Source organism: Anas acuta, chromosome 1, assembly GCF_963932015.1.
Source record: "Anas acuta chromosome 1, bAnaAcu1.1, whole genome shotgun sequence".
In the NCBI taxonomy this organism is placed as follows: Eukaryota; Metazoa; Chordata; class Aves; order Anseriformes; family Anatidae; genus Anas; species Anas acuta.
Window position 1 is genome coordinate 129,771,078 of NC_088979.1, and position 24,314 is coordinate 129,795,391.

A 24,314-nucleotide genomic window follows, 5' to 3' on the forward strand; every position below is an offset into this window, starting at 1 on the left:
GGTGCAACTTAGTGTCATCATGGGCATCCCATTTCAAGACTTCCTTTTCCAACGCTAACAAAACTCTCTGGGTTTCTGTTTCCATCCTGGTACTGCTTGCTGCTTTTACAAGCTTCCTCACTGGATTGTCTCTTCAAAGACCAGCAGATGCAGCACCTGTCGGCACTGGGGACTCCTGGACTTCACTACAGCAACTGTTGTGGCCGTATACAGGACTTCAACACAATGGACCACCCCCAGTATAACAAAGGTTCTGAATTTCGTAAAGTTATCCTTCTGAGTTCTGGTTGACAGTATGGGAAGCTGAGATACTGTATTTAAGGTTACATGTTTCAGTTGGTTTGTTTGGGTTGTGGGTGTTAGCGGGGGATTTTTTTTAAGTGTGACTTGAAATTGAGAAAACATTTTTTCCTTATTCTGACAGAAGTTCTTTTCAAGTACCTAAGAGTGTCTTAATTCTATTCAGATATAGAATAAAACAGTTAGTGATTTTGAACATAGCTAACAGTAGGTATGACTAAATGGTCCAGCCACAAGAGAATAAATAACTTATTTTAATAAAAATAAGATGGTTACACTTTAGTCATTAAAGCTGTTCCAATAATTTGAATAGAAAATGATTAAAGACTTAAAATGTAACTTTATTGAAAGCTTTTGATAATAAAGTTTTAAAGGAAAGCATGCAGTATTTATGAGTATGTTAAAACTCTTGTAGCAAGGAGCAGCTGAAATACAACATCAATAAACAGGAAGTTAGCTGTACTCACTCTATCAATTGCTTCTTTGCTGGCAAAGTCTTTAAGCATATGGTAGAGTGTGGAGTGAAATTCAGAATCTTCTTCTAGCTCTTTTGAAAATGCTTCACTGGTTTCTGTGATCTTGAGTTTCAGGGCTCTCTGACCATTAAACATGTAAAGAGACCAGTCTTTGACAAAATCATCTTTAAGATGCTCACCTACCTAGTGCAGAAAAAAAATGGGCTGTAAGATGAAGTCCATGACACTGACAAAGAACAAATTCTAGTACAAAATTCTAAGTCCTAGTGTACTTATGAGTGTAATACAGAAAAAAAAAAAAAACACAACAAAGCATTGCTTTGAACTGTTAAAATAGTATTACATTTTAAAGTAAATGAGTGTGTAACATGTATCAAAATCTTCATCTTGTTTGCCTCTATAAAATGCAAGGTTGGTCACTCTAGCTTTCTTGCTGTTCCTGACTCATATGAAAAGAGTAGCTAGGTGCAACAGGCATCACACACTTTACTTCTTCCTGCTGGGATTAAGAACTGGGCTAAGCATTTGCATGTGTGTTAAAATCTTAGTCTAACTCAAGATCTCTCAAGATTTCAGCAGTATGGTATGTTCTATATCCACAGTCATAACTGGGAGTATTATGCTGTCTGGGAGAAGTTCTAACCACATTTTTTTTTTAGTTTACAGAGGGAAACTTATCAACTTAAGTTGTTTATTCCCTTCTTTACAGTACAGAACAACTGAAAACACACAAAGCCAAGAAGAAACTTCTAGATGGTAATTGAGGGGGCTTTTGAGGGCCCCATAGTAAGCTACTTGCTGAAAAATCAGCATCCACCTGTGTCATCCCAGCTTCAGCTAGAGCCTCAATATCTGACCTGTCAGCTATACATCTTAGCACATTAGCAAGTATCTTTGTTACTGAAACTTACATTTGTGAGGAATGGGCTTGAGGTGTGAAGCAGTGGAGAAGAGAAGTAGGCACTGAAGTTTTGCTAAACAAAATACTATTATGTGAAATAGTCACCCTGAATCTTAACTGCTGCACTAAGCAAGCATTAGGTCAGAGCCTGAAGATTGTTTGAAATGAGCATAAATGAGGAAAGTTATTTGTCTTTTCTGTGATATGCTTCTGTACTGGTTTGTCTCTAGACATTTGGTCTAAAGCTACAAACCTTGAACACTACTTGATCTTGACCTGCTTCTAGATTCCATTTGCTCCAGCCAAAAGCAAAAGCGGATGCAACCAGGGCCATCTGTTGGTATGCTCTAACTTCTGTTAGGGGAGCCTGTAATGCAAAAGTACACTTAGAAGATATGCATCCACTAAATCTCTGCTTTATATGAAGGTAAGAAAAAGCTCATTTTAAGCAGAATCCACTGGCTAAGCTGCAAGGACACTCATCCTTATTCTGTACAATAGGTCCTCGTACAAGAAAATGTTGCCTACCTGAGAAAGTCTGGGGGGGGGGAACCCACTCTTGCACTCACCTTCTTGTTCACAGAGACGTATTTATATGAATATTCTCCTGGGAAAATATTCACACCAGCCTCCTTCAAAACTTTTCTTAAGGTGATGGGACACATCCATTTTCCTGTCAGGTGAGAAAGCACATCCTTCTCTTCCACTGTGACTGCAGCCACCATACACTGATTACCCTGTTGTATAAACCAACCAAAGCATCCTGCTGATGACTAAAGCTATTTTTGGCTTCAGGTATCAATGATGTATTTGCTGCTTTTCTATTCTGGATATTACCTACATTAGCTATCATCCTCGTCTTTAAACATTCACAGATCTTGTAGGAAGCCACTTTACTGTTGTATTTCAGAACTGACACTGGTTTACTGGCCCACGCTTATGATCACACTGTCATTTTAGTAACAGATATTGATTTATATGACAAGGAAGATATGCACAATCACGCATAACTTGGTATTTGTTCTTTCTAACGGTTCAAAAAAGCAGGTTGCTTGAAATGCTCAGTTCTTTTTGTGCAGTTTTGCAGTAAGAGAGCAATACTTCTCACGTGCCAGTGAAGCAGCTGACTTTAGCAAAGTAGTATCAATATCAGGGAACTTAACAGAATGTTGCAGAACAGATGCTTTCTTTTGACCAATTCACAGAAAAAATAAATCACCAATAATATTGGTGTTTACATTAGAGCTTGGAGTAGTTCCTTCCTTATTTTCAATAGCAAAGGAGTGAGATTCAAATTGCTCTTGTGGAACCATCCCACGTTCTTAAGAAAAGACAGTGACAATTCTGTTTTTTAAAAAAACAAACTACCAATGTTTTAAGAAAAAATAGTACCTTAATTTGTATCTGAACTTCTGCAAAGACTGTAGTAACTGTAAGTAGTGCTTCATTTATACCAATAGGCCGCAATTCCCATGCCTGATATGGCATGTTGAGATGAACGTTCTGGAGAAGTGCTATTGTATGAAAGGCACCCATCTCAAAGGCGATACTTTTCTGTGTTTCATATGTTATGTTGCTGATGCCATCAGTTCTCCACTGTTGGCCTTTACAAGGGATGCAAAAAGAAAAAACATATACATAAAGTTTCTGCTTGTAATATGTACTGGTGAAGAATTAGTAAAAGATATCCTAGGTAAACTAATATTCAGAGTTGGATAAGATAAAGCACAAAGTAAAGAGAATTCATTTAAGGCACAAACCTTCTCTCCTTTAAGTACAAAATTAGGCTAATTCTGATGTGAAAGCTCTCTAAGCTCAAAAGAAAGTTATGTTAGTATTTGTATTTTTTTTAATGTAGGATATAGCACTCTTCAACCTTATTTCCAACAATTTCCAACAGTAACTTGACACATTGAACTATCTTAAGTTCTATACCTCTGATGTTACATCATGAAAGGTAAATGTATACTTTCTTATTAATGTATTTTTTTTAACGTTTAATATTTTGAGGTAATATGACTACATGTAGTTAGGGGGTAATTTGGCTCAAAGTGGACTTCATAGGACTTTGCTGTATCAAAATGTCATTTGTGGTATACAGTTCACTACTACACCCATTAATATGAAAGAAAAAAAAGTTAGTGAAAATCCTCGAGCAGTCCCTGATTACATATGATGCAGAATCAAACCAGAAAACAAAACAAAAAGGGAATTTTGTGTTAACTATTTGGCTGTGATTTGGCTCTTTTCTTAACTGATAATTTTCTGAAATATTTGAAATGATGTATCAAGTCCATTAGTCAAACAAAATATATTTATCTTAAGTTGGTACCTGCACGATCCCATCGGGCTATCACAGGCTCCTCGCAATAGATCACGTTGTCAGAAAGCTGAAGCGTTATCTGTATTGGTGGATATGGGGTATCGTCAGATTCTTCTGGGGGATATCTGTATGCCTCCAAGCCACTGTCAAGTAACTTTAGCAAAATGCAAAAAGGACGAACAAAAACACTTATTAGAAAATGCAGTAACCTGAATTTGTTTTTTAAATCCACCTAGTTACCTGTGGAGTTTCCTAACATACAATTTAAAATTTACTAGTTGAAATTGTTGGCTAATGTGGCCCACTTCCAAAAAAGACTTATTTTTCTTACATCTTCCTGCTAAAGTATTTTGCTTTACTTTTAACAAGCATTAACGTGAAACCCCCTAATATAGAAATCAGCACAAGGTCTGCTGCAGTAAATGTTTCCCTTCATGGAAAGTATACCACTGAAGACAGTATTAAAGGTAAGTACCAATGGGCAGTTGAACCCTTTGCATGCTGTCTGTGGCACTTTTCAGGCAGCACCACAAAGTTAAGTGGAATCATTCCTTAATAGATTCACAGTACTCAAAGTAAACAAGAGCACTTCACAGGCAAGAAGAGATACAGCTCCAATTTGCTTGCACAGTGTCAAAGGTAATGAAAGAAGTCAAACTCAATTGGTAAGGCAGGTCTGTGCATGTGGCTAGAAACGAAGATCCCATACTTCTTAATCTGCTCACAGTCCTGCTTTCGTAGTCTGTATGTGAATTTCACTTATTAATGGTTTTCAATCTCACAATAAAAACTGTGACATAGGTTAATGCTGCATAAGGCACCGCAAGTAGGAGAACTAAGACATGTTTTCTATAGACCATCTATACCTTGCAGAGCCCAGAACTGAGTGGGCAGTAATTTTGTTAATGTACTTTTACATTAAATGTACTTTTCATAGACCAAAAAAAAAAAAAAAAAAGAATGTCAGGCTTTGCTTTTATTTCACTCTAGAGCATTTACAGCACAACAATTTAATGTATCCATGCTAGCTGTACTGATGAACGCTGATCAAATGCATGCTTCAGTAAATGCTGATCTGCTCACCTCAGCTGTGCCAAAAATTGGCTATGTCTAACTGAAAACACAATTTCATAACTTGGTCCTTTAGTTCATTGCTCAATAAACCAACATCTATATAAACGGCATACATACTATGGTGAAACAACTCCAGAACAGCTCTTCAGGGATGAAGACTCCATGACGTGTAATACATTTTTTCACTCACCTCCACCATATTCCAGTTCTTGACTTGTTTGACCTGAGGTGGAAGCTGCAGTGCATCGATATGGTACACACCACCCACTGGTACAAACTGTTGCAAATCAACAATATTTTCATCAGTTATCTCATCTTCTTTTTCGTTGGTCTCTTCTTGTATCTGTGGACTCAGAACTACAAAACAAATAAGTAAGAAGTGTTAATTTGGTGCTTGAACTAAGCCATTGTAATTTCATACTTCTATTTTTTTTTTTTTTTTCATCTCCACAAGAAGTCTGTGTACTTGAAATGCTTTATGTTCTGTGGTATTTCAGCTCCATCTGCTGGTATGCTACAGATCTTTGAACAATTAATGGAAACAGATAGTTGGACAATGAAAAAAAGCTTTTTGTTTTTTTCTTTGGTACTGAGCTTTCTAACAGATTAATCTCTACTCTTGCTTTGTAGTCAACTCACACTGTTTCATATAGTAATAAGGTTTTACTGACAAAAAAATCAGTTGCATCAGTAATCAGAAAAACATTACAAGTATACGAGACAGTAGATTCTGGCCAGGTTTGGTAAGATCTTATTGGCATGGAAACAAGGCAAATGAAAAGGTATAAGGCAGCTATAGACTACAGGTGAAAGCTATTTACAAGGAGCATAAGGCGTTTAACATGTTAAACAAAATTTTTAGAAAACAAAAGACAATTCATAATGTTTTTTTTCTATGTATAACTGTGTATTTATGTATGAATTCAACTTTTACTCAATTGAAAAAAGTTATTAGAAGGCAACAATGTAATGAACTAAAATGACTAGAACCACTTCAAAAAAAGTCACAAAACATTGTATCAGACATTACAGAAGGAGAAAGTTATTGTTAATGGGGATAAAGGAAGTGTTCATAATGTCAAAACAGTTACTGTGTTATAAAAAAAAAAACACTTTTAAAGAGTGAGATAATCTTAAAAAAAAACAAAAAAGACATATCTATATAACCTGCCTTCAAGCTTTTTACAAAACAAGTGAAAGTTCTGTTAATTTCGTAACACCAGCTTTAGTTGCATAGTTTATGTAGAGCTTTTACTCTACTGTACTCAGCCTAGAAGATCAATTCAAAGATCAATTCAAGACAACGTGCTTGCTGCAACTCTGTTTAGCAGAAAGTTGTTTTTTTTCAAATGAGCAAAAGGCTGTAAAGCTCAGCTGAACTCTGATGAACAGTTTGCATTTTATTTAAGACAATACTACCAGAAAACTCACTCTTACTAAACCAAAGGACACTACAGCACTACAGAAATGTATAACTTATGTTGGACAGTTTTAGTTCCTGGATTAGACCCTCTTTTAGTAAAGCACATCAGTCTATATCCTACTCTAAGTAGATGTTTAAGTAGTACTTTGTAATACCTATGCTGCCTAAGTGCATACCAGTGTAAGTACTGGATTTATTTTCTTCTGGAGAAGTTAATCTCACCAAGCAAACTGGCAGATTCATAAATATTGTTTACCTTGCTCATAAACATACATACATATAAACATATATACAATTATTATGTTTATGTACATTTATGAATTAACACACACATGGGCATAAAAAAAAAAGTGTAGGGACAAAATCAATCTCCCTATCTCATTTTTTCCTCTGCATTTAACAATCATTAACAGAAGCGTCAACAAAACTCATGTTGTAATGTATTTATAAACTTTGTTCCACTTGCATAGAGATCTATATCACCATGCTTCCATATACGAAACAAGACATTTAAAATCAGTAATTCTGTAGTGCTGCAAATAAAAACTAACCAACTACCTTGTGATGGTATGTCTAAGATTTCTGATTTCTTCTCAGTTTCCTCCTCTGTCTTCTCATTTATGTCAGCTATGCTATTGTATTTTTCTTTGAATGAAATAGCACTCTACAGAAAAAACAAAAGGCATCTTTTATTAGGCAAACAATAAAAAGAGCATATCACCTCCTCTAAAACAATGGTCTAAGGAGAAAGAGTGCAGTTCCACTCTTGTAGCCATATTTGTACCAATCTTGCTACAGGGTCAAGGTTTTTGGAGAAATCATTTTTACCTAACTAGGAAAAATATTTTTTATTAAAGGCATGCTCCAATGGAAGTTTGAACATGTAAATAGAGAAAAACATAAAATATTTACTTCATTTCCACAGCAAATTCGACCCCAAACCCCACAGATACCATACAAGCATTTAATCATATTAGCAATGTGTACACTCAAATATTATGCTTTTGCTGCTTTTACAGCTGAAAAAATGACACAAAGAAAACTTAACCCAATGTTGAAACCAAACCCATGCTGATACTCTGTCAGCTTCCCCACTTCCAGTCTTAGACTGTGCCTTGCCTGTAACGTTTATTCCCTTTCCCATAATGTTTCAAAATGTTTTTCAAATTTTCAAAATGCTACCCTAGACTTCTAGGCAAAATTCCAACCCAGATATGAATTCATCACTGTCATAGTAGACTTCTGGAAGCACAATGGTACACAAATGGCAGTTCAACACACAAGCCAGGCATTTGGAGGCATGGCACCTCCTGTGTCCTGTGGCGTGCCTGCCAGTGTGCTGGATGAACAAACACCTCAACTAGGACAGAATGGGAGGGCACTAAGGTGTTTACCCACGGAAATGTGGAGGAGACCAAGGCAGAGCCAGACAGGAGTGACCACAATATCTGAGAGAAGCGGAAGCTACAGAGAGAACAGGAAAATTCATGAAACTTCATTCAGAGAAGGAGAGTAAGACCTGTAAAAGAAAAAGAGAAGCAATGGAATGAGAAGCCTGGAGAAAGCCTGAAAACGCATGTGAAAACTGCCAAAGGATGAGACTTATCATACAAAATAAGAAAAAAGTAACCAAGAAAAATGCAATTTCAGGCACTGATTCACTACAGAGGATTTTCAGGGACCAAAAAGGCAAGGATCATTGATCCAGGTATTAAGAAGGTATGAAACATGATGGCTTACAGCTTTTTATGCAGAAGTTTTAGATAGAGAACCCGAGTCGTTTATCTGCAGGTCACAGGTGCGACCAAGTGAAAATTTCAAGCCCAATAACAAGAATACAAAAACAACCGATCCCTCAACACCCAAAGCCAACATACTCCGTTGAAGTCTGCAGAGGGTTCAGCTGCCAGAAACAGGTTTTGAAAGCCCTCTAGTGGCAAAAGCTTCAACATACAGGAACTGAGCAACTATGTAACTGCACAACCAAGACCTATTGAACTCTGAATCCTATTTTGCACTCTTCTGATGTCCCTAATATTGCATTCCTGTAGTGATTTTAGTGAGCTGTAAGTTTCTCCGAAGCAGAATATATCCATCTTGACTTATGTCACAGACACCTGGATATATCTTATAAGAGACACAACCTTGCATTCCTCATGGCATGATCTGACTCATAAAATGACAATCAAATGCCAACCCATGCAGCATGCCAATACCCTGCAACTGTCACAGCCTGTCAAAACTTTCCTTTCTACCATTTTTATGACAATCTTCAGTCGTTCATCTTTCCACACCCTCAGAAGATCTATGACAATCTTAACACAAGTTGTCTTTTTCCATAAAAGTTGAAGAACTTTGTTCTCTCAGGCACAGCGCACATGAAGAAGCTATTACACAGCAATTAGGCCTCAAGTAACAACAGCACCATAAAATATCCTCTTGTGAGATTTTTTGCCTACCTTTCTCTCATCAGAATGTGCTTCTTCCTCAGTGGGCACACTGGGCTCTTCTGCAGCTTTCTTTTCTTCTTCTAGTTCTTCTACATTGTCCTTTGAATGATGAGTTGACTCTTTGCTTTCTAAGACTTCCAATTTTGGCACACTCTGGCACTGCAGCCAAAATGGAGATACGTGGTCATAATGAGTGTGCAATATGCGAACAGCAACATTACTCACAGCCAGGGACTTTGGAAGATCGAATCCATGATGTGTATCACAAAACACATGATTCTTGAACCTGTAAATAAATTAAAGAAATAAAAAAGTTCCTTAGTAGGATCGGCAGCACTTATTTTCACAGTTATTCATGAGTATTCAAATTGATGTTCTACACTAAAAGTCACCTAAATCCTATTTTGTCACATGGCACAGTGTAAGAATTAGAGTTGGATGTAGCAATACTCTTCCTGCCCTGCATTAACTTACAGACATTAAGCTGTCTGTAAGCTCCTCCAGAAAACCTGCAACTGCATGAAGGGCATCAGGAGCTGAAAAAATGTAATGGTCCTGATAGGAAGGCAAGGCGACACAATCAGATGGCAGCTGTTCTACACAGTACATTTCTGATAAAACAGATTAATTTAATGGGCAAAGTCCTACACAGGTAAAATCACTATTTGTCTGTGTTACAACAATCTCAGCATGTTCCACATAAAACACAACGGGATACAAAAGCAATTCTGATAATCAACAGCATTACACACCAATCCTTTTGACAGCATAGGAATCAGGCTAAGAGCAGCACAGGAGGCCAGCCTGCATCAGACCACTTATCTAACTTTTGAGTCAGAATTCTTGCATCTGTCAGAGTAGACATTTAAGTTTCTTGCTCATTGCAATTCCAGCCCAGTCAAATGCAAAACAATTTAAATAATACTGATTTTCTGCCTAACAATAGAAAAACATCTTCTAGTAAAGCACCATTTAATTTTTATTTAATACGATTTTTTTTTAATTATATGTGCTTCTTGTACACCAAAAGGCTTTAACTCGAATGGGCACTTGCTGAAGGTCAGTATGACATTGCTCAGGATCAGCCTTCTAGATACCTTAGCAAAACTTACAACAACAGGTCCTCAGTCAAGGCAAAGTCACTTTATTCCTCATATTTGCAGATAGGGAGTAGGAAGGCTGCTCAAAAAATTGTTTTGGAACTTGTTCTGAAAAACGTATCTGTTAAGTGGCAACCTACTAAAAACTCTGATTCAGAATGAACCGCTGAGGTTATTTACATTCCAAGCTCTATAATCTTTTATCTAACAGAGCACTGAGCACAAAGCATCATTCACCACTTTGCAAGGAACTGTGAAGGCTTATAAATTATTTTAAGGCATCAGCAAAAAAACATTAATTCCAAAGGAATTTCAATTCTCTGCATGAGTTTTATTGCTTTTATTTTAAAATTGTTCTGTCAGAAACAGGGTTCTACTCCGGCATTTTAAGAAAAATATATTCTATATATATATGTGTGTATGTGTATCTAAAGATACACATATAAAAACACTTCAGTTGTTCAACAAAAAGCTGATGTAACCGGGATCTTCCTTAGCAACAGGATGGTATGAAATTCATCAGCTGGGAGTCTGTAGAATAAATGCTATTCACCATAAAGGGATCACAAGAAAACAGTTCTTTGTGTTTACTTGATTTGATTAGACAAAGCCAGGCTTCACTTCAATTAAGAATTTCAGTATGTTGTACCTTACTTTCTTCTTCAGATTGGCCCAAATACAGAAAGTAACATTTTTGTCCTTTATGACTGCCTGCATATTTCCAGTGTCAGAATCTTCATACATACTAGCTGTCTACAAAGAAGAAGCAGATTAAATCATGTTTTCTTCTTATTTATTTGTTTTTCTTAAATTTACACTGGAATAAATAAATTTAAAAGAAAAGACATGTAAGAACAAAAATACACTGGACAAAGCACATAAGTTGCATCCCTTGGTAAAACTTGAACTATGTTATTTTTTCTTCCTCTGACATCATCAATTCTGTCAGTCAAAATACTGCCAAATACGGGGTCTTACGTTATCCCCTTCAATGGTTCTGCCAATCTCTCTTAATTATTTGCCTTCAAAAATACTTCTCAGTACAAATTTAAAACAAAAAAATTTTAAAAAAGCATTTATTGAATAATAAACACTCCTACACCACAGTCACTACAAAAAGTATTTTTTATTTTTGTTAATATAAAACCTGTAAAATTATAATTATATGAGGAGTTCAATCCTAAACTCAGGAAAGATGATCAAGAATTTACAGAAAGTTTTGACTGTCAGCAAACACACAACTGGTTCACTATTTCTTTTATTTCCTTTATTCCTTTTCTTTTTTTTTTTTTTTTTGTTTCCTCTATCAATACTCTTTTACTAACCATACTTACATATATGATTAATATGCTTAGAATAGCATATGCTATGGTGGTTTAACATGGGTAGATAGCAAAGCACCACCATGCTGCTCTCTCACTCCACTCACTGCCAAAGTCCCGCAGCTGCCAAAGCCTTGCCACATAAACCCAATACAAGCAAGATCACCATCTGTACCTATGTACATGCAACCCAGAAAAAGGATTCATAAATACGTTTTCATTTTCTTGTTTAAATGCCTTTTACGCTTCCTAATATCTTCACTTAGTCACATGGTCTAAGATTTTGGGTAGATGCATGGTACCAGGAGTTGGACTTGATGATCCTTATGGGTCCCTTCCAACTTGGGATATTCTATGATTCTATGATAATATTTTAGTCATATCTACTTGTATTAAAAAGGTATATAAGCTAATCATATGATCTACTTTTCACATTTGCAATTTTTTGTACCATCAGCTAACTTCTAATTTAAAACAGTGACAAAATAGGAAACAAATTTTACACCGAGTCCCTTGTTTCCAACATCTCCAACTATCACAAAAGTTCAAAGTAATTGAATATCAAACACCTTAATGGTAATGGTAGTTTCCACTGTAAAACTAAGATCTCAAGAGGTTATGAAAAAATAGTCTGGTATCTACTCTATATGTGATTTGTGTAACAATATAAGAAAAAATATCACAGCAAAACACTCGTAGAAAAAACTTTTATGCACTGTGTATATTACAACTTTGAAGTAGTAAATCTTACTTTAAGCAGGTGTTCTGTTGCTTCGTTGTACTTCTGATGAAGTAAATTCTGCAATTCCAAAATAGTTTCCTGGTACTGGACTATTTCTTTTTCTGTTATCTCACTTGGTGGTGTGTCCAAGAGGAAAAACTGCAACTTCTCAATTAACTAGAAGACATTATATGCAGGTAAAGTACCTCTGTTTTGACACCAATGCCAGTATAATGTGTGTTCATTCCCTGACCTGTGGGCTGTATAGAATTTTAGCTTATAAAATTTATTGAACCAGTTTGTCACATGAAGAAATCTGTTGGTCAAAAATTAGTTTTCATGAAAAGCTTACAGCCTTGGTGTTGAAACATATCTTCTATAGCAAAAATCTCAACTGCTAAATCTAAAAAAATATGTAATAGTGAAACATACAGCAATTAAATTTTAATTCTCAGAACAATCCTTAGTGTGAAGTTTGGAACTCTGTGATAACATTGTTATCTTCCATTATATGCTAGTATCTTGACATCTAAGCACATGTACAAGACTAAAAAATATTCCTAGTTGGCTGAAGTTTTGAAGACACCGATCCATCACAGGGGAAAAAACAGTATTTCATTGGCATTGTATTTATTAGCATACTGTCTAGTAAAACTGAATTTCAAATCTGTTGATAAAATTTGTATTACTATTCACTTCCTATCTACAAATTATATCCATTAATGTTAATAAATGCTGCACAGAATCAGGAATAATTTGTTTCACTTTATCTGTATGACTTGCTTATTTCTCAAGAAAAAAAGGTGAGTTTGGGGCTCTGTATGGCAAAGGTTGTAACTTCAAAGTAGATGAATGACAACAGTAAAATGACCGTAAATATTAGCATTTTAAAACAAACTTCAAAATGAAGATTACAGGACAATAAAAAAAAAGTAGTACATAAAGCTTATAAAGCTGCTGTTTCATGCTGACCACCTGACTATTATGGAAAACTTCACAATGCTATATTTGGAATGCCTTCTAGCTATCATTAGAATTACAAAATAAAGATATTAACTGGAGGGAGGATGTTAAATAAAAATCAACCTTCACAGAAGTGAAGAAATGATCAGAACAATTATAATAGTTTAAGACCAGATGATCTTGGAGGTCTTTTCCAACCTTAATGAATCTATGATAGAAGAGCTTACCACAGTGGGCTATGGACAATCTGTGGTCTACGAAGCCCCAGTAAACTGTTTACAGAACAAAATTAAATAGGGTTTTTTAAATGGGGTCTATCAGTGCATATGATAAACCATGAAAAAAAATGAATTTTAACAGTAATGTATTGATGCAAAAACCTTGTGGATCATTGCCAGTGATGGTATCTGCTCAGTCAGACTATAGTCAAAAGTCACAAGTTACAAGTAGATGTTAAATTCATTCAGGGGCTCCCATCCTTTTAGACTACTGTCCCAAATGCCATCTTATTTTCCTCTGTGCCTTGGCATCTTTGCTTCCTGTCCCTCCTCCCCTGCGCCTGACTCCTGCCACTTCACAGGCATCTGCATCCTCAGAAGCCTCTCTTTCTCTTTTCTTGCACCCTGCTTCACTCTGAGGGACTTGCACCACTGCCTCTGTCTCTCTACTTGTGTCATTCCTGCAGTGCTGCCTCTCTTCACAGCTCTGGGCCACAGGTCTGCAGTAAGAGGATGAGAAGCATTAAACATCATCCATCTGCGGTCCCCCTTGAATAACACCTCTCCTGTCGTCTCTGCATGCCTCACCTGTAATGGGAAGCAGCACCACTTATCTGGCAGAGAGGAGAAACACTGTTGTTATGCAGACAGAAGAGCTATCACTGCAAAGACATATTATGTACCTCTTCTCTTCCCTGTGCTCTCCCAGGCCTGCAGTGCTGAGACAAATGGAAAATTGGATTACATTTTATACCTCCCTTCCAGACTCACTGGACTGTTTTTCTCTTAGCCTGTGAAGTTGCAGCAGTACTGCTTTTTAAAGGAATAGCAAAACAGCAGCAGATGGTATAACAATACTACTGTCTTTTTATATTTAATCTTTAACACAGTCTGCCTTGATAGTGAGGTGACCCCTATCAACTAGAATCTACAAGATCTCACAGTCCTAGAGTAGCTGTAACTGTTTCGGTGTCGGATGGGAAACATGGAGGAGTGGGAAAGAAGTGTGTTTGGCAGAAAGAGTTGACAGCAGGGAGTCTAGTGGAGAGAAGGAACGTAAGTGGGCAATCGTCAGGCTTTTTGCTTGGTCTGCAGCGTAGAAGAGAAATGGGAGAAGTTACCTGTTGAAATTCTTGGAAAGGACTAGCATATTCCCCACTGGCTCAGAACAAGACAGTATGTGGCAGGTGAAAACTGCAGCACTCCGCAAGCATTGCAAGATGGGAAGTCTAACACAGAACCAAACTAGCCCAGTGAAAGATGTATTACGTATGCAACTTTCATCCCCATTTCTGTAAGACACGTTCTAATTTGCAGAATGCTATAAAGTTAACATAAATGAAAAGAAAATCCTAAAATTTGATATCAGACACAAATTGCTTTGAATTGCCTCAGAAACCATCGATGATTGGCTGTGCATTTTGGGAACCCCTGCTATTACACAACACTTTACTGACCACAAACATTATGTAGTAAGACTTTTGTCCACTGAAGAATCTAGGTGTGACATGAGCTGATAGATTCTGGCTCAAGGCTTTTAAAATGTAGATAGCAGGGGAAATGGAAGTTGGAATACTAGAGCTCAGCATAGAAATACTACACAGAAGTCCCTCAAAGGCACAGCATATTTAAAGTCAATAGACTTCTCCTTTAGACCTAACAATAGATCTGTAATAAAAAAATAAAAACTGAGGAAAGATTACTGGCTGACGAAGGTTATAGCCAATTTCAGTCACTTGACTGTTAAAAAGAAAAGTAGGTGGGGGGAGCAGTATAAAGGATATACTTTAGTGACCTTAAACCAAAGGATACTATTTTAACATTTACATTTAATACTTGTTGTCCCTTCTCCACAACAACTTGAATGTCCTTATTTTGATCTTCACGCCATAAGTTCATGAAAGTATTTATTTCCTGTGGTATAGTTGGGTCAGGACTTCCATCACAAGCAATATAATGCTCCCACTACAGAAAACAATCAAAAGAAAAGTAGATATGGGCATGTGGTGCAAATCATTATTAGAAGAAAAAGGAGGATTCTGAAAGACAAATACATTTAGTGATACATTCACAAGTGCCTCTAAACAGGACTGTATATTGTATTTGAAGATTTATTTTTTAAAATAATAGACATATTTTGCCATTATTTTTCACAAAAAAAATGTTTCTCTTTCTGAGGAATACTTTTCAGAAAAATCCATAAAAAAACTGTGGTCTTTCAAAATGAATGCCAGATCCTGTTATTCACAAATATAATAAAGTCAGAGCTTCATGTCTACTGGAAAAGGTACTAAATAACATCCAAATGCGTCAAGACATAACTGTGCAGTTATCATACTATACCTGTGCAGCCACAAAAGGCTAAAGCCACAGTGGTCTACAATAAGAGTGTACCAGCATCGCTAGGACTGTTCCCTCCATAGTGCTTGTGAGGCCACATCTGGAGTACTGTAACTTGAGTATATATTAAGAAATATACAAGACAAAGAGAAAACCCTTGTCAACAAGTCTATTTAACATTAACTGGAACCAAACTGACCAAATATGATTACCAGATAGCTACTGAGTGATGTTTCTGTAAGATGGGTTCACAAGAGTGAAACATTCTATGAGTCTACTTACATACCTTATTATTTTAAATTTAACTTTACAGATATATAGTAATATTGGGTAATAATTCAGCCTCCAGGTATGTCACCCTAAATTATAGACATTAACTACATTTTCATGTGTTTCTGGATCTGATATGTGTCCCAGATTTGTGCTTGTTTTAGCCAACCTGTCTCCAAATGGTGACGTTGAGTGGTGGTGATGGCGGTGGAATGTTTAAGAGTAGAACAATTTAAATAAAAAAGAAACAACAAATACCAGAACATCTGAAACTACAACTGTCCTCCACTGCTGGGGTAAGCTGTGGGGTCCAAATACCTTGGTAACCCATACAGCCTCCTCCTTGCCATTTTTCTTTTACATGTGAAACAAGGTACATAAAGGAAAGTAAGCATGGCCAATTCTTACCCTGAGACAGAACTTGAGAGGTAGTCATAGTATATATCTAAATTCAAGAAATTGAAGCATTCCTAGATTTTGTAATGGAGACGTAGCCTAAAGCCTCTTTGTTGTCTGAACTCTGCCACACTGGGCAGATTTTGGAAAGAAACCTTACCTTTGCATGGGCTCTGTATTTTGTTTTCCACAACTGAGCAGACACAAACTTTTCTTCCAGTGAATGAAGTTCTGCTAGTTCATACTCCCTTCGCTCTTGATCCTGTTAAAATTTTTGTGTAACAAGCAGAGAAATTAAATATTTGTTTTCCTTCTTACAATTATTTTATCTCAAAGAAAATAATTTGGAATATTTGAATAAGTTATAATTTGAACAAATCCAAATGCTGATTAACTTTTTTTTTAAATGAAACATTTAATTCAGAATGTTGCAGTAGTTAGCAATATGCCAGTGTCATCACATTAGTTGCTGAGCCATATGATAAACATTGATGTGTCATATGACTTTTATCCTCAGCCTACAAAAGGGTGCAAGAAATTTGTAAATATGTAAATTATAATTTCAGCTATTTTTTATTATAATTTCTGCTATTTAAAAATCTTCTTGTGTGTAAGGGAAAAAAAACTCTGTGAAGGACAGGATGCACAGGCAAGAGTGTTTTTTTTTCTGAAAAACAAAAAAAAATACAAAAGATAGAAAAAAGCAAAAGGTAAAAATTGGTCTCACAAAAATATTTGGATGTTACTGATCATGTCTTTTTCTGAATTTCACTCTTCTCAAGTTCATAAACATACATATTCAAATACACCTATATACATATATATATACACATGCATATCCGTATGTCTGCTTTAACATGTAATCACTTCTAAAATTTATACCAAAATTTTCTTGCTCCAGTTGTACTACGTATAATTCCGAGGAAGACAAAAAAAATATATGCAATTCAAAGTCAGTGGAAATGAATAAGTATTTATTCCAACTGGAATATGACATACCCCAAAAGTTAACATATCTAACCACAACATCTTCACGTAACAAAACCAGGCAAGACTATCTTGTCTCGGGGAATTTTTATGAAAGCAACGCTAAGTCAAATATTGGCTTAGAGAAAGAACAGAATACATTACAATTTCAGCACCATTTATCTCAATTGTACATGTATTGTGCTTTATTTAAACACTAATCTAGATTGCTACCTTCTCAACTTCCAGTGGCTTGGCTAAATTTTTCATGCTTAACTTTAATGTAGCAATACTTGAAAATCTCCTCTACTTTGTTCCCAACATGAAGGACATAATGAAATCCTTCTTCATTCTCACACTAAATTAGTAATGCTTTACAGACCCTGTCACAAGTTTAGAAGTGGAGTTAGAATTTTTCAGTAACTGTTGCATATAAACTAACTTTTGCCTCAAGCTTTTCCATTAGCTCTCGTTCAATCCTCTCCTTTTCAAGTCTTGCTGCTTCTTCTTGTTCAGCTTGCAATCGGGCTTCCTCTGAAGATTGGGAAATATAACAACAGCATAATTACATTTTATTAAAACGAGACAAATTATTTTGTTACTAGCTGCAGTGACAAAGCAAGTATAATAGTAAACAACATAAGTAGGCATCTGCTATTGCCCAGAAATCTTCCAAATGATAAGAATTTGAAACATAGTACTAAAACCCACTACCTGTGGTGCTCCTCAACCAGGCCATGACAACACAAGTGGAGAAAGGGATCAGCAAGCCCTTGTTTCCCCCTAAAACAGTAGCAGGAGCACCCTCTTCCTTTACCTACAGCTTGAACAGGTTCTTAATCCAATGGTGAAACTGCCTGATCGGTTCAGTTTTAAGCTTCTCCTCCTTTCCTACATCTTTTGGTGGGAAACTCAATCTTAGAGTTATTTCTTTACTAAAATAGATGAAGTTTTAGGCATGTCTCATTGGCTGTCAATCCCCTACAGTTACTCCTGATCATGGGTTTAGCTTTTCTTTGCTGCCACAGGGACAGCAAAGGGATAGCAGACACCAGCCACCTCCTGACAATTGATGTACCTGTGTGTCTTCTCTGGAAAAAGTCCTCTTCAGAGAATTTCTCTTACCTACTGATATATAGGCTTGAGAGAAGAAAACCACAGAACACTGCACTTCTAACTCACTGAGAGTGTTTCAAAATGTAGTGGTAAGAGAGGAAGAAAATCTAATTCTCCCTGCTACTCTCACTCCCAGGTTCCTAATCACGGTAAAAATAACTAAAGGAAAAAGTGTGGCTGTAATAGGAAAGTGAGACGTGGGCAGCAGTAACAAGTAACACAGAATTTGTCCCACAGAAGAGAAGAGAGATGAATAACTTGTATTTGTGCAATACATTGATAACAGTGCCCATACAGTTAGGTGTATTACTTTTTGTCTAATTAAAATAAATGATTTGTACCATCACTTCCCCTGTAAATGAAGTACATAGTACCTTCCTCTTTCAGCCTCCTTTCTTCCTCTTCTTTCTGTAATCTCAGTTTTTCAGCTTTTTCTTTGCCACTGGACTTTTTCTTTGCAACAAATTAAAAGAAAACAAATGTCAGTATTACTTTCATACATCTGGGGAGGTGTTCACCCTCTGTAACCTGAGCTCTTTTAATGTGTTCCTTGAATCCAAATTAAGATTTTAGACTGCCATTGATGCCCTAAAATGGCAATATACATCCCACTCTCCATTTTTCTTTACATTTCATGATGTAATATATGCTCTTATACGTAATGGATCGTTCTGTGCTAGGCATTCCTGAACACAGGAATATTATTTTGAATGTGGAAACGGAATAACAAGTAGATCTGATAAGAAAGGAGATGTTACAACTTCAAACATCTTAAGATACTTCTAGGAAATGCATTTTGGGACATTGGCAAGTCTTGTATTTAGAAGCATCTAAACCACAAAACAACAGAGCTCTCTCTACTGTTATAAAACCTAAACCGCAACTCAAAACAGTTAACTGCTCCAACCAGCACTAACCTCTAGGCTAATCCTAAAATAATAATATACTAAGTTTATGTTTCTCAGAAATTATCAAATCTTTGCATGAAGAACATTTCAATAATAAAAGACAAGGTAAACACCACACATAACCTACAGTCATGTAACCAAAAGGGAACACTTATTTTTGCCCTGTAATTCATAGGTCTCATTGATACCTCACTGATTTATAAAGATATATAAAAATGTAATAATATGCACAAAGCCAAGCGGTCTTCTAGAGACTTGAATAGCTATATGTAAAGCGTAATTCTCCCTCAGCATGAAGATATTAATGGCCCCTCACTTTTTTTTTCCCTCTCCAGCAAAAATTCAGATTCTTGGATGATTTTTTTAAAGTACTTTATGTTGACACAGTCTTATAGTGTTCAATCAAACGTGTAGGATCAGCAACGTCACTATAAAACTGCATTTAAAGACACACAAGGAAAATACTGATTTCCTATTGATGCAGTAGCAAATGCAGCCTAGAGTTATAACCCTCAACACGTGCATATTTAGTAAAATCCAATTATATTTATTCAGTTTTACTCAGGGTGTACACAGGCAAATGCTGCCATTGCATATAATACACTGCAGTTAGTGTGGCTTGATTCCAGCTGGGGTTGATGGAATGATACCATGGAGGAGGGCTGCTCCTGAAGGCAGATGCTGCAAAGACAAGGCCTGAAAACAACACAATTAACAAACAAACAAGAACCATACACACACACAAAACAAAAAGAAAATAAAAAAAGAAAAAAGAAAAAAAAACAAAGAGACTACTATCAGAGATGAAAGAGAAAGATGGACCAAGAAGTAAATCAAAGCAAGTACATGGAGCTCGTGAAAACAAGGAAGCTGACCTCATAGTGAACTGCAATATGAATTCACAGCCAACAGTATTGCTTTAGTGGAGCAGATTTTTTTTTTTGCATACGTGAGGAAAAGAAAGAGTATTCTACATAGTGTCCAATGTATGGAGAAAACAAGGAGTGACAGCACGCTAAACAAAGGTTGAAAGCAAAGCTACAGATGACAAAATACAAAATAGCAGGAAGACAAATGACTTGTGTTTTGTGTACTGGCTGAACAATGGCATTCTGCTGCTGAAACGCCACTGAAAAGAAATTAAATGAAATCATGCATTTAATTTTTCAAAGCAGAGAAAATATGGAATGTAAATGAGTTCAGTAGATGTGGTAATGTGAAAAAGGAGACACATCATCTATTTAGACATCTGACCTCGATGTTGTATTTTCGAGAGCTGAAATTAGGATCCTAAATCCTCATACTCACTGGTGAGAGACAAGGGCTTACAAGGATTCAATCTGGGAAGGTAAAATGCCTAAACCAGTATGACTGTCATCCAAAGCATCAGCAAGTGAATATACTTGGATGGTATCACAATGTACAGGAGACCTAAGGACCAAAGGTATCTATTAGGAATGCAATTCTCCTTTTCAGCTGAGAAATGGGTGCAGAATTGTACCAGATCAGCACAGCAGCCTTCTTGCAGAGGTGTAAACAGAGAAATAGAGAAAGAGATCCAACACCACTAACAGGGAGGAAGACCAAATGAAAACTTAAGTCCAAACACCTGCAAATGAACACGATGGCACATGAACTCTTTCCACCCATTCCACCTGAGTATTCTTTTAGTATGGTAAATATTGTTAAAAGTAAACCAATTTATTTAAGACATAAACAAGGAACACCTTTGTCATTCAGCACACAGAAAGTGTGTCCTCAATACTGTAATGTCGCGCTTTGATTTTGACAAGTATATTTTCAGAAACAAATAACTGCTTGGAAAGCTACTCAATTTATATTACTTTGCACAGCAATAAATAAATGCACAAACATAGTTTTGAACACAAAGTTTACCATGAAGCTTGAACAAAAACAATGGTGAAAGTTTAGTTCCAACAACAAGCATACAGTCAGCAGTTAGCATCACATCTTGCCATATTTGTTACCAAAACATTTATTTGCAAAAACTCTTCTACAACAGTCAACAAAAAATGTGATTCTACCTTTTGCAATTTCATAGAAGGGTCAGTTCCTTCCAATTGAAATAAAATAAAATAAAATAAAATAAAATAAAATAAAATAAAATAAAATAAAATAAAATAAAATCCAAATATCTTTCCTTCCAGTGAAAATGAAAAGATCATCTTGCTTCAATTACTTATAATCACTTTTAGTCAACTTGCTTTCACAATCTTATGACTTAATCTAGTACTGACAAATGTGAGATGTACAATTCCCCAAAGAACACATTTGGATGTGTTCTTTCTGGGGGTGGGGATAGTTTCATTTTCATTGCAACTGAGAATGAGCAATGGACACGAACTAACAAAATCCCACCTCCTGTGGACTTCTGTCTGTTGTCCATCCCCCCTATGCATCAAGCTCAGTGGCCTGAAAGCCAGGACACCGGCTTGCTGCCCTGCCATCAAGTACCAAGACAAATGCTGTACCTGGGCCAAATTTGCCCCCTCTTCCTTAGCAGTTCAGCAGGTGTGCTACGCCGCCTCCTTGTGCAATGTGCACATGCGGAGTGTCACGGAGGCACCTGACCCTCTTTCCATCTGACCAACTGGCCAGGAAATAGGGTTCAAAAAAGAAATAAATCAATTTTAAAGAGCATACTATTGTCACAGCACCTTTATTATTGCAGACCAGCTTAAAAATATTTTGTTGATGTAAAGTCCAAAAATATCTGATGCTTACTTTAATTTCAGCATGAAACACTTAGACATTTTACTCACTGAATTTACAAAACAACAGGAAATAACAGCACACCACTGAAATGAGCACTGCAAGGTCCGAAGTGTTTTATATGAAATAGAGCATAACTTTACCTACCCACCTTTTTATTCTTTTTTGGACCCTAGAAGTTGAGGGAAGAAAAAAAAAAAAAAAAAAAAAAAAAAGCATCAGAGAACAGGGTATAGAACATCACAAATCATTAGAAAAGCCAGTTACTCTGTAAAGCACGCTGAGACTGCCTGCCAAGAATGGATGATAATTTCAGTATCGGGGACAATTCGCTGCTAACACGATTCCAGCCCAGCATAATTAACACTCGGGCAACAGCTGTATATTCCTGTTAGACACGCACCAAGCAGGCAGCTTAGCCCAGAGCACTATTTTAGTCCAAAAGCAAGAGGCTTTCAGCGGTTTCTGAGCCGGCCACCTGGCGCTGCCGACAGCCCCAACGATAACCCGCGCCGCGCCGCGACCACCACGGCCTGACCCCCTTCCCTCACGGGGACACCCCGCGGCAGCCGAGGCTGCTCAGGGCCGTCCGCAGTCGGCGACAGGCGGAGAGATGGCGCGACAGGGGGCGACACGAAGAGCAGGCCGCCCGCCCTCACCATGTCTCCGCCGCGTTGCCGGGGTGACAGCGGCGCCCAGCGGCGGGGCGGTGCCGCGCCGTGCGGCCCTGCCGTGAAGCGGCGCGCTGTTACGACAGGGCGCGCGGCCGGGGAGCCCCTGACCTTCCCCTCCGCACCGGGGGACCCAGTAAGTGCCCCCGCAAATAGCCCCGTCTGGGTAAGAACTGTAAACGGCCAAACCGTAATGGCTTACAGGAGGCTGGGCCGGGATTTACGGACTTCCACAGAAGGCTAACAGCAAACTGATTGTTCTTCAGGTAAATTAAAGACGCAAGCAATCACGCAGGGCTGCAGAGTTCGGGGAAATGGGAGAATGGCCAGCTCGTTACGAGGGGAAGTGCTGAATCTTTACAAAAACGTAAGTGCTTTACATGCGCCGAGCTTAACCGGACAAAGCCCCGTTAACTGGAAGCCTGTCTAAAAGGAGTTTTTTCTTCTTCCCTCAAGCTGCTGTACCTCGGAAGGGAGTACCCCAAGGGAGCAGACTACTTTAGAAGCCGTTTGAAAGCAGCTTTTCTAAAAAATAAAGATGTGAAAGATCCCGAAAAAATTAAACAGCTAATTGCCCGAGGAGAATTTGTGATAAAAGAGTTGGAGGCTTTGTACTTCCTCAGAAAATACAGAGCAATGAAACAGCGCTACTATGATGACAAGGAGTAACCGGTATTAATGACTATGTAATGCTACAAATCCATAAAAGCAATCAATAAAAGAACTGTAACCTCAAAAGAAATGTAGACCCTTCCAACCCGTCTGAAGTACAAATTATGACTTTGCTTACCCTTAAGTAGGTGCTTGAAAGATCAGGAGGTCATATTGTGTGGGTAGCAGGTTCTTCTTGAGTAGCTTTGACCTCCTTGATCTGAAACTTCATGTATGAAAATAGTTCTGCAGGGAGCAGCGGCAATGTGCTTCTGTTATATTTCAGTGTATGTGCTGAACAGTTAGCTGGTGATCAGCTGAGTGTTGGAATGCTGATTATTTGAGATGCTGCATGCCTCTTGTTACTTAGAGGATTAATCTGCTTTTTCAAGGCTTGTACATTTAAAGCATCATTCCCACCGTAACTGAGCACCTGCTTGAAAGGGAGGAAGTTCTCAAAGGTTTTAGCTACATCTGCTTCATGTGCAAGACTCCCATCAGCAGGCTAACAGAGGCAGCATTACAGAGAACACTCTGGGAAGGGGATGGAGTAGAACAACGGTTTAAGTACTTAGATCCTACAGACAATTCCTGCGCCTACTGCTGATTTCTGAGGTTGCATAACTCCTGTAGCAGGAGTTTAGAACTTGATCCTCTCCTCTGGAAGAGAAGTTTGACCCTGGCTGTTTGATCCACAGCTAATTCTTTGTAGACTTTGGCTCAGCTAGCACAAACTTGTGCCATAACTGTTACTCTGTATATACTGTGGTGTGGTTGTTTTGTTTTTTTTTTTTTTTCCCCACAGAACTAAATTACACTGGAGATGGAACAGAAATAATCTTTGAAATATAGGTAAGTACTCACTGCAGTAGAACTGCTGACAACAGCAACAGTCTATACCTGCATAAAGTCCAGAAAAGTAAAAAAAAAAATAAAAAAATAAGGCCAATTAGAAGGTATGCTACCTTAAGATGAAGTATGTGCTTCAGTTT

The 24,314-nt window shown here is 37.3% G+C and overlaps 3 protein-coding genes across 12 annotated transcripts in view; 2 read left to right on the forward strand and 1 right to left on the reverse strand.

The window, feature by feature from the left end:
• Positions 1–678, forward strand: part of IRAG2 (inositol 1,4,5-triphosphate receptor associated 2) — a 40,996-nt gene extending 40,318 nt beyond the window's left edge. For 4 of the 5 annotated variants that reach the window (XM_068655672.1, XM_068655680.1, XM_068655657.1 and 1 more), the window contains one exon: positions 2–678. In XM_068655672.1, coding sequence (XP_068511773.1) covers positions 2–245 — 244 coding nt within the window. In that variant the 3' untranslated portion in view covers positions 246–678. The remainder of the gene's footprint in view (position 1) is intronic. The other variant, XR_011088897.1, reaches the window with a different exon arrangement.
• DNAI7 (dynein axonemal intermediate chain 7) lies at positions 621–22,757 on the reverse strand. 3 transcript variants are annotated; one of them, XM_068655697.1, is made up of 16 exons: positions 22,660–22,757; positions 22,152–22,172; positions 18,734–18,812; positions 17,686–17,777; positions 16,438–16,539; positions 15,099–15,236; positions 12,121–12,267; positions 10,697–10,800; positions 8,957–9,233; positions 7,056–7,161; positions 5,265–5,431; positions 4,010–4,154; positions 3,070–3,281; positions 2,247–2,414; positions 1,931–2,044; positions 621–959 (listed from the first exon to the last, which is right to left on the reverse strand). In XM_068655697.1, the coding sequence occupies exons 1-16, from the start codon at positions 22,660–22,662 to the stop codon at positions 690–692; spliced, it is 2,145 nt and encodes a 714-aa protein (XP_068511798.1). In that variant the 5' UTR covers positions 22,663–22,757; the 3' UTR covers positions 621–689. The 3 variants fall into 3 exon arrangements, with proteins under 3 accessions (XP_068511798.1, XP_068511806.1, XP_068511815.1); XM_068655705.1 differs by lacking the exon at positions 22,660–22,757 and adding an exon at positions 22,404–22,653; XM_068655714.1 differs by lacking the exons at positions 22,152–22,172; positions 22,660–22,757 and adding an exon at positions 22,404–22,653.
• Positions 22,758–22,943: 186 nt separating this feature from the next.
• On the forward strand, positions 22,944–24,174 carry ETFRF1 (electron transfer flavoprotein regulatory factor 1). Of its 4 annotated transcripts, none has more exons than XR_011088914.1 (3): positions 22,944–23,038; positions 23,128–23,467; positions 24,128–24,174. XR_011088914.1 is itself a non-coding variant. In XM_068655773.1 (3 exons), the coding sequence occupies exons 1-2, from the start codon at positions 22,994–22,996 to the stop codon at positions 23,338–23,340; spliced, it is 258 nt and encodes an 85-aa protein (XP_068511874.1). In that variant the 5' UTR covers positions 22,944–22,993; the 3' UTR covers positions 23,341–23,357; positions 24,128–24,174. The 4 variants fall into 4 exon arrangements, 3 of the variants coding, with proteins under 3 accessions (XP_068511874.1, XP_068511866.1, XP_068511882.1); XM_068655773.1 differs by having other exon boundaries at positions 23,128–23,357; XM_068655765.1 differs by having other exon boundaries at positions 23,128–23,343.
• Positions 24,175–24,314: the final 140 nt, after the last annotated feature.

What these genes read in the sequence shown, in the direction of transcription:
- DNAI7 (XM_068655697.1), bottom strand. An exon ending in AAGTTCAGATACAAATTAAG is followed by an intron (nt 2,415 to 3,069) that starts GTACTATTTTTT and finishes TTTATACAACAG; the next exon opens with GGTAATCAGTGTATGGTGGC. An exon ending in ACGTCTCTGTGAACAAGAAG is followed by an intron (nt 2,045 to 2,246) that starts GTGAGTGCAAGA and finishes TTTGCATTACAG; the next exon opens with GCTCCCCTAACAGAAGTTAG.
- ETFRF1 (XM_068655781.1), top strand. Translation starts at nt 22,994, where the DNA reads ATGGCCAGCTCGTTACGAGGGGAAGTGCTGAATCTTTACAAAAAC. An exon ending in TGCTGAATCTTTACAAAAAC is followed by an intron (nt 23,039 to 23,127) that starts GTAAGTGCTTTA and finishes TCTTCCCTCAAG; the next exon opens with CTGCTGTACCTCGGAAGGGA.